The sequence below is a fragment of the Myotis brandtii genome, unplaced genomic scaffold (genome assembly GCF_000412655.1).
Source record: "Myotis brandtii unplaced genomic scaffold, ASM41265v1 scaffold71, whole genome shotgun sequence".
Taxonomy (NCBI): Eukaryota; Metazoa; Chordata; class Mammalia; order Chiroptera; family Vespertilionidae; genus Myotis; species Myotis brandtii.
In genome coordinates this window covers 1,761,171-1,771,358 of record NW_005370787.1, presented here as the reverse complement: position 1 = coordinate 1,771,358, position 10,188 = coordinate 1,761,171, and the positions used below count along the sequence as shown (strand labels likewise).

Genomic DNA, 10,188 nt, shown 5'->3' with positions numbered 1-10,188 from the left:
CTTAGCTGAGGAGTGAGCTACAAAGGCCCAGGTCAAGACTGCCCAAGACTCACCAGACAGCTGGTGCTGTGGAGTGGCAAGCAGAACACAGACACTGAAGGTTCAGCAGAGCTGGGACACTGGAGTTCTTGAACAGCCAGAGTGGAGAACCTTATTAATACGTCACTAACAAGCCTGGCGTAAAGCTGAGACACCCCGAAAGACCATGTCAGAATTAAAGACCACTCTAAGGGACTGATTCTCACTGGGCTGATTTTGCCCCATCCCACCCCACCCCACATCTTTAGTCATCAATGAAGTAAAAATCAAAACCATAATGAGATACTACTTTATGCCCTTATGAAAAATTAAAATGAACAACACTGACAATACCAAGTCTTGGTGAGGATCTAAAGCCACTGGAACCCATATGTTATTGGTAGGAACCTAATATAGTACCATCGCTTTGAAAATCATTTAGCAATTTCTCCTAAAGACACAGTTACCAGATGGCAGAACGCAATGGACACTCATAACCCTCCAGCAGCAGCAATTTCCTCTTTGAAGAAAGCTAAACCAAACGGCTTCTCCCTTCCTTAACTTACGCGGGTATGTGGTTAAACAGACATGAGCACAGCAAGGATGATGGGCCAGGTACAGAAAGTCACCAGGGAGGAAAGTCCTTGGTGCCAGCAAAGGACAATCAGAGGGTGGGACATCACCCCCAGTGTGACCTTTCCTACCTTACCACATCACTGGTCATGCGGTTTGGACCCCCTGACCTTTCCTCCCTAGAGATAACATCTAGGCATCTGTTGTATTTCAGCTCCAAGCCCAGAAAAGCAGCAAAACCAGCCACAGCCACCTAAGGACCAGCTGCATTGATTGAAAACCCCCTGCCCTGGTGCCAGCCAATCAATCAGTGGAGACCACAACTCTGAAAGAACACACCTGGAAAACTACTGAATATTCTATTGCAGCGGTTCTCAACCTGTGGGTCTCGACCCCTTTGGCGGTAGAACGACCCTTTCACAGGGATCACCTAAGACCATCCTGCATATCAGATATTTACATTACGATTCATGACAGTAGCCACATTACAGTGATGAAGTAGCAACGAAAATAATTTTATGGTTGGGTCACAACATGAGGAACTGTATTTAAAGGGCCAGAAGGTTGAGAACCACTGTTCTATTGACATCTTCCCCTGGGTCCGCCCCTAAAATCTCCCTTAAAACCCTTAGTGGGGGAGAGACAGAGAGCGAGAAACATCAATGTGAGAGGGACACATCGACTGGTTGCCTCGCGCACGCCTGACCAGGTCAGGGAAGTGAGTGCAATCCGGGACCCGACACTAACCTGGGACCCGACAATCTGCAGGCCGACACTAACCACTGAGCAACTGGCTAGGTGTGTTGCACCTGCACAGCCAAGGGTGAACCTGAGTGGGGGCGGTGAAGGATTTAGAAAAGACAGAAAAGAGAATAAAGCTGGGTGCTAGGTGGGACCCTGCCCTCTTTGATGGAAAAACAGCGCCACGGATTACAAGCCGTGTCTTTATTTTATAGCCAGATTCCACGAGGCAAAGTAAGGGCGTGGTCAAGATGTTTACAACATTCTCGTGGGTTTTGATCCTACTCAATTACATGCGCCTTAACTCTATCTAGCCCACATCACTCAGGCACGTGGGGCCACGTGTTCGGACCATAGGTTCAAGCTTACAACTACAGCTGTTGGCTATGATTGTGCTGGGAGGGCTCTCCCCTTCAAGCTGGGACTTGCACGTGGCAACAAGCGGACTGTGCCCTCTCATTAGTCCGAGGCTTGAACCTGTCCAAACACTGTAGCCACTCTCCACAGCTAGGGCCATGAGACTTTTTAAACTCAGGCTCCATTTATTGCAGAAGGCTGCAGATGTTGCTCAGAAGTGAGCAAGCTTAGTCTCTCCCTGCATTCTGGAAGGGCTCCTTCTACTTCCTTCTCAGTCTGTGATAAAGGACCCCTGATATCTTGACACTGGGCTTAAAACAGAACTGAGCTAGAGAAATGCCTGGAAAGGAGAAATAAAAAGGTCAAGGGAAGACAGGTCTTAAGAGAAAGGACTAAAGGAAAGGGGAGAGTCCTTCACTCAGAAAGATGAAGGGTACCTAAAAATATGAAATCTAATTGGTGTGGGCACAAGGAGCATGCATTTACCTCAAATTACAGAATTCTATAATGAGAGCTGCAGATGCCCCTCCACTTACCATGAGGTTGGTTATATCCTAATACAGGAGTCCTCAAACTTTTTAAACAGGGGGCCAGTTCACTGTCCCTCAGACCGTTGGAGGGCCGGACTATAGTTTTAAAAAAGACTATGAACAAATTCCTATGCACACTGCACATATCTTATTTTGAAGTAAAAAAACAAAACGGGAACAAATACAATATTTGTATTTGCATGTGGCCCGCGGGCCGTAGTTTGAAGACCCCTGTCCTAATAAATACACGGCAACTTTAAAATATTGTAAGTCAAAAAATGCATGTTTGCAATGTACCTAACCCAGCCGTGGGCAAACTACGGCCCGCAGGCCGGATCCGGCCCATTTGAAATGAATAAAACTAAAAAAAAAAAAGACCGTACCCTTTTATGTAATGATGTTTACTTTGAATTTATATTAGTTCACACAAACACTCCATCCACGCTTTTGTTCCGGCCCTCCGGTCCAGTTTAAGAACCCATTGTGGCCCTCGAGTCAAAAAGTTTGCCCACCCCTGACCTAACCTATGGAACATCATAGCTTAGGCTAGCCTACCTCAAACGTGCTCAGGACACTTACATGAGCCTACACATGGACGATCGTCTTGAGGTTCTCACCAGAAGCAGGAGACAGAGACAGCCATTTAGTAGACATGACAGAATGAGAAAACACAAAACGCAATAACCAAAAAACACTGGCAGCACAGCGCAGTGTAGAGTACTGGTTGTTTACTGTTGTGATCGGGTGGCTGGGCTGACTGGGAGCTGTGCTCACTGCCGCTGCCCAGCATCAGAGTATCATACCGCCTATCACTAGCCCAGGGAAAGATTACAATTCAAAACTCGATATATGCTTTCTGCTTAATCCATACAGCTCTCACGCCATCATAAAGCTGAAAAATCATAAAATCAAACCATCATAAATTGAGTACCATCTGTACATCACTTAAAAAATTAAAAATACACTTACCTCAGGTGAGTAAAAATATTTCTCTAAATAGAACATTGATCTATAGAAGTCACCTCCCCACACACACACACTTGAGATGTATTGGGTAAATAAATATCAGTAGTCGACTCTCATTATTCACGACAGTTATGTTCTATACAGTCACTGTGAACATGATGAGTGATTATTAATTGCTCCTAGGGGAAATACAGGGTTAGGTTTCTGCCAGCCTTTGGTAACCGCATTTTCATCAACTGATCAATACATACATAACCTTGTTTCTGTTTAAAGACAACTTATTTAACATCTATTGTTGATTCATTAACACTGGACTTGTGGCCAAAAGCAGGATAACTCACACCCAAACAAGCTTATCTGACACAGGTATTTTCTCCATAAGGCACATCACAGTCTTCTGGTGCTGAGGAGTACCAGACAGCACGGGAGCACTCTGCATGGGACCGTATTAAACAGCAAAATCACCCCCCAAAAATGCAGAAAACAGGCACTAAGTCGACCGTGAAAATGACACCTGTGTTCAGTACGAGAGCTGCAACAAGAAGACAGAGCGTCACCTTGTTCAACCCCAGCTGGGAATAAGCCAGGATCGACTGTACACAAATTCTGGTCAGGCAGATCTACCACAAAGAATAAAGGGAAACTAGGAAGTCTGCAGGGAATCGGCTCACCTTAGAAGTTGAAAATAAAGACAAATACTCTCCCACAAACTATACTTATTTAACTCTTAAAAAATGAAGAGTCACGACCAGAGTTTAGGCAGAATAAGAAGTTTGGCCAAACTGATTCAATTCTACAAGGAAATCTGCACCACGAAGCAAGTGGCAGAGAGCAGTGTCGGTGACGGCTCTGCTTCACCTGGCATTCGGGATCCACTGTGGGAACTGCTAGCGTTCTTCAATCTGCACACAAAGTCAGGAAACCTAAGAGCCAACTAGGCCAAAGACCTTAAGGAAAATCTCTGTACCGTATACATTTTATAATGCGAACAAATCTCTGTGAAATACCACAAGACCATCCTGATTCTTGAGACTGTCATCCTGCCTGCCCCAGATCTAAAGACTTATAACATTCAGGCTCACTTCCACCCAGTCCCAAGGCCAAGGTCAGGCTGGCAGACGGGGGATATAGTCCCACTAGTGCAGCGGTTCTCAACCTGTGGGTCGCGACCCCTTTGGCGGTCAAATGACCCTTTCACAGGGGCCGCCTAAGACCATCCAGCATATCAGATATTTACATTACGATTCATAACAGTAGCAACATTACAGTTATGAAGTAGCAACGAAAATAATTTTATGGTTGGGTCACAACATGAGGAACTGTATTTAAAGGGCCAGAAGGTTGCGAACCATTTCACTAGTGGCGCGGATGGAAATGGTCAGCTGTCTCCAATTCGGGCTCACCGTGCCTGAGCTACTGTCTTCCCCCAGCCCGGCCCCACCTCCTGTGCTCTAAGCCAGGGAAGTAGCCTGTTGAGACTTAAAGCTGGACATGTCTTCCTTCTTCTGTGTCCAGCCAAGAACAAAGACAGGAAGCAAGCCACTGCTCTCATTGCAGAGGTGACAGCAACCCATGCTGGCAATATACCCAGTGACGTGCGGTAACTCTTTAAAATGATCAAGTACAATGTTCAAAACACTGTTGTGTGAGGGACTTGTGTTCTTAATGCCGATCTGTTTTATACAGTGTGTGGGGGGGGGGGGGGGGGGGGGGGGGCAGCCTGTGTTGCACAATCCCTTCATTTGGTAAAATGTTCTGGAAAATGCCCTAAAGATTTGAGGAACCTGAACAGAACACCATGAGCTGTTCAACAGACCAAGTGGAACCACTGATCCAAACAAAATGTCATGCTTCATCAAAACTTCATTTGTTCCTCAAATTACACAGAAAAGTCAATGATTAAGTGTCAATGTAAAATGATATAGCCACTATGGAGGACAGTGTGGCCGTTCTTCAAAAAATCCAACATAATAATACCATGTAGTCCAACAATTCCACGTCTGGGTATATACCCAAAAGAACTGAAAGCACAGACTTGAAAAGAGATCTGTATAACCATGTTCGCAGCAGCATTACTCACAATAGCCAAAAGGTGGCAACAACCCAAGTGTCCACGACAGATGAATGGATAAACAACATGTGGATCTGTATTTGTTCATCAGTTTATGGGGGCGGGCCGTGCGTTAAGAGATCAACCAAAGGACTTGTATGCATGCATATAAGCATAACCAATGGACACAGACAGTAGGAAGGTGAGGGCTGTGCTGGGGGGAGGGAGCGGTCAGGGAGAGATCAATGGGGGAAAAAGGAGACATATGTAATACTCTCAACAATAAAGAATTTAAATTTTTAAAAAAACGCCAATATGTGGTATGTACCTACAATGGACTGCTACTCGGCCTTAAAAAGGAGTTAAATTCTGACAGATTCTACAACATGGATAAACCTTGAAGACATTGGGCTACATGACATGAGCCAGATACAAAATGACAATGTATGATTCTGCCTATATTAGGTACCTGGAAGAAGCAAATTCATACAGATAGGAAGTGGAATGCTGCTACCTGTGGAGAGAGGGGATGGGGAAGCTAGTGTTTAATGGGTAAACAGTTTCAGTTTGGGAAGATAAAGTCCTAGAGATGAATAGTGGGAATGGCTGCACATCAACGTGAATGTCATCAATGCCATTAATAAAAATAAAAAATAAAAAAGTTAAGCCCTAACCGGTTTGGCTCAGTGGAGAGAGCATCGGCCTGCGGACTCAAGGGTCCCAGATTCGATTCCGGTCAAGGGCATGTACCTTGGTTCCGGGTACATACCCAGTAGGGAGTGTGCAGGAGGCAGCTGATCGATGTTTCTCTCTCATCGATGTTTCTAACTCTCTATCACTCTCCCTTTCCTCTCTGTAAAAAATCAATAAAATATATTTAAAAAATAAATAAATAAAATAAAAAATAAATAAAGTTAAAAACAGTCAATTTTACATTATGCATATTTTACCACAATAAAATCAATGATCAAGAGCCAAAAGTAATTTTACCAAAGCTGAGCAAAGGTAAATAAATGACAAGTCATTTTTATATATGATACATCCCAAAAAGTCATTCAATATTCAAAATGAGCTTAACAGCCATTCCATTTATAACAACCAACCTGATTTTCTCCGCAGGTGGGAGATTAGGAGGTTGGATCTGAGCATAAACTGCAAATGTTCAGCGTTCAGAGCTGCACTGCAGTGTCAGCTTTTCCCGGAAGCCATCAGCCCTCCTGTGATAAAGTATCATTTCTTCACCTCAGCAGGATTCTAGATACAAGGCAGTGCCTGAGGAAATCTGTCTTTCCCACGTTTCTGGAATTTCAGGCTCCGTCTATGGTTTAACCCAAAGCAATGCTTGACTTTGTAAAGGGTCAATTCTTTAAGGCTAATCAAGTTGGCAAATTAATACCCATGGGAGATGTTTGCATGAGCTAATTAAGTCAGATCGGATTTCCCAAGGGCAATGTTCCAAAGCGTTAGTGAGAAAAGCAAGAAAAACAGGTGGACAGCAACTCACCTGAGCTGCAAAGAGCTTTGCTTGAACTGTCACCTCAAACCTGACTTCAGTGTTTACAGATTTCAGAGCAGAGTGCTAGTGAAATGTCTTGTTTACTTATGGAGGCTAAACATGACCTGGAAATACAAAATCTAGCTAACTTAAAAATAAACCTGAGTGCCGAAACCGGTTTGGCTCAGTGGAGAGAGCGTCAGCCTGCGGACTGAGGGGTCCCAGGTTCGATTCCGGTCAAGGGCATGTACCTGGGTTGCGGGCACATCCCCAGTGGGAGATGTGCAGGAGGCAGCTGATCGATGTTTCTCTCCCATCGATGTTTCTAACTCTCTATCTCTCTCCCTTCCTCTCTGTGAAAAATCAATAAAATATATTTAAAAATAAATAAATAAATAAATAAACCTGAGTATTCTCCTGAATGGCAGAAAGGAGTGCAACAGAATAACAAAGATGATGATGATGACGATGATGATGATGATGATGATGACGACAGCGACAATGGAGACCCCAAGTTGAGTGTACCAGCATTGCTACCATGTCTATGCCCTAGCTGGTTTGGCTCATTGGATAGAGTGTCAGCCTTCATACCAAAGGGTCCTGGGTTCGTTTCTGGTCAAGGGCATGTACTGTGGTTGCAGGCTCCTCCCCAGCCGGGCCCTGGTTGGGGTGGTTGCAGGAGGCAACCAAACAATGTGTTTCTCTCACATCGATGTTTCTCTCTGCCTTTCCCTCTCTCTTCCACTCTCCCCAAAAATCAATGGAAAAATATCCTCGGGTGAGGATGAAAAATAACAACAATCCATGTCACAGAAGAGGAAACCAGACTTACCCATTGTAGCCTACCACAGACAATGAGATGCCAGGCCTCCAGGATTCACACAATTCCAAGGTGAATAAGATACAGCCCACAGGAAGATGTGGAGAAGACATCTTGCATTTTGCAAGAAAAGTGTTCACAAGATACAGAAGCTCAAGATAAGGAGCAACTAGGTAAAAGAAGCAATACTTATATTGCCCGGTTTTATCTTTCGATGAAGATTTTATTTTTTCAATAAACATTGTATATATTCAAGGTATACAGCATGATGTTTTGATACACATATACATTGAGAAATGATTACTATAGTCAAACTAATTAGCATATCTATCACCTTACATAGTTATCTATAGTGGGGCTGTGAGTACAGTTAAGATGAACTCTCTTAGCAAATTTCAAATACTGTTAATTTGGGGCGGGGGGGGGGGGGGGGGGGGTGTTTTTTAAAGCCGACAGCTCAGGGCAAAGAAATATCCAGGATCAAGTTTATACAAAGCTCTTCAGCTCCTGACACTGGTGTATCTGTGGCAAGTCCTTTGTAAAGATACCTGAAATATTCACTCCTTTTATAAAAGTTAAGACCAAGGTAAATAACGGGATATTTTCATGGCATTTCTCAATATAAAAATACTGAACACATCAAATGGGGTCTTATCACTAATACTGCTACCTTGCACACTAAAAGGGAAAAAAGTACTATACATAATAATAACTTTACATAATAGTAACTTAATTGAAAAGCAACATAAAATAGATGAAACCATTTTTCTCTCCAAAATTAGTAAAATATATATATGAAATTTAGAGTTTTATCCCCCAACACCCAATTTTTCTTTAATACTACTAAAAACAACCATAATTATAGAATACAGTGAGTCTATACGTGGCTTCCATTTACGGTTTTCTTTAGTTAATAAAATCACATTGAACATAGTTAAATAATTCATTTTAAAAAATATCATCATTCCCTTTCTCAAATACATCTTTTTAGATTTCATTTTACAGATCCAATTTCACTGATGGTCACTTTTAAATACAACGTTGTTGTAAATGATGGTTTTAATGAACAACAACAATAAAACTCCTACAAATATAACTGAGGTTCAGGCATGAAAACAAAGAAAATGTTTTATGCTTAAATCAATCTGATACTTTTTCATTAGATTACATTATAAGTATTTTGCAACAGCCTGTGACCAAATGTTATCAAAGGCAGCCCTGATATGATCTCATAGAAAACTCATTCTATATTGGTAAAGTTTGTTTAAAAAAAAAAAAATAGCCTGATGCAAATATCAAGCTTCTTTAAGTAAGATTTAAATGCTTCTATTTACAAAAATTTTAGGTTAGGTAGAACTTTCCCAAAATGCCTCTGATGCTTCAGGTGAGGTGCAGTTTCATACCAAATGACACTTACCTTCACATTAATCATATGGCACGCGGCTATTCTTAACCTCATCCCAGCACACTGCACGTGATAGAAGTATAGGTGATGCAGGATGGCCAAAAGGAGCGTGCAGGTAGTCAGCACCGTGGCATAGATATAGGCTTCTTGGGAAGTCACAGGATGAGTGGGATTATCGTTTTCAAAATAACTAATAATTTTCCCCAAAAATAAGGGCTGGATTACTTTGGTGCCTTCCTAAAAGGGAAATAAAAAGGCCTCAATTAGACATACAAGCCATACAAGGCAACAATTAAAATCCTACACCAATGAGTTAGGAGTCATTGGGCTAGCCTCCTGTATAAGTTTTAGGGAAAGTGTTTTCTTCCCCAAGACTAAAAGCAAAGAAACAGCAACCCTTGCCCCTCCATGACAAATGGCCACTTCACCCCACAAACTACTTCCTCCCGTGTAAGGTACATTTCTCCCCTTCAAAGAAATCCAAGCATTCAGTGCAAATCCAAGCCACCAAAAGTAAACACAGGCCCTCGACATCATTTCCTCCACTGACTTCTCAAAAGACAAAATGCCAAAAATTTGGAAATCTTTCAAGAACTCAACTCTGAAACAGGCATTTCCTTTAAGCAATCCGTCCTTATTAACAGAGACATGTAAACAATGGGCAGGTTTGCTTTTGATAGCTCTTTCCTATCTGTCTGAGGTGAGGGACTTATGCACAAAAGAAAGGAAGGATTCAAAGAACTAAACATGAAATAAAATGAACATGCATTTTCTTTTCAACCAACTAGTAGTGCCCTATCAGGATATTTACAGAGAGATGACACTGTCCCTCAATTGGGTATAATATTAAAACCTCATCAACAGAGAGAAACCAAGATGGCGGCGTAGGTAAACACCGGAAATTGCTGCCTCCCACAACAACTTCAAAAATACAACTAAAAGACAAAATGGACATCATCCAGAACCACAGGAAGGCTGGCTGAGTGGAAATTCTACAACTAGAAGGAAAGAGAAAAGCACACTGAGACTCAGAGGAAGTGGGGAAGTAAAGTGCAGAGGTACCGAGGCGTACGCAGCAAAGGCTGGCAACTGAGGACTCGGTTGTCTTTTTGAATCTGGAGGGAGTCACAAGCTCTGAACTCCAGTTCCGGGAAGTCTCTGGGGACCCAGACTCATACGGGGAGAAAGTGGACTGTCTGGCAGCGGGCAGAACTCAGAACTCGAGGGCGGCTT

At 42.8% G+C, this 10,188-nt stretch overlaps 1 protein-coding gene across 1 annotated transcript in view; it reads right to left on the bottom strand.

Moving 5' to 3' along the window:
* Window positions 1-10,188, bottom strand: part of ABCC4 (ATP-binding cassette, sub-family C (CFTR/MRP), member 4) — a 202,891-nt gene that overhangs the window by 170,249 nt on the left and 22,454 nt on the right. The window contains exon 4 of the mRNA XM_005882401.1: window positions 8,968-9,192. Within this exon, the coding sequence (XP_005882463.1) occupies window positions 8,968-9,192 (225 nt within the window). The remainder of the gene's footprint in view (window positions 1-8,967; window positions 9,193-10,188) is intronic.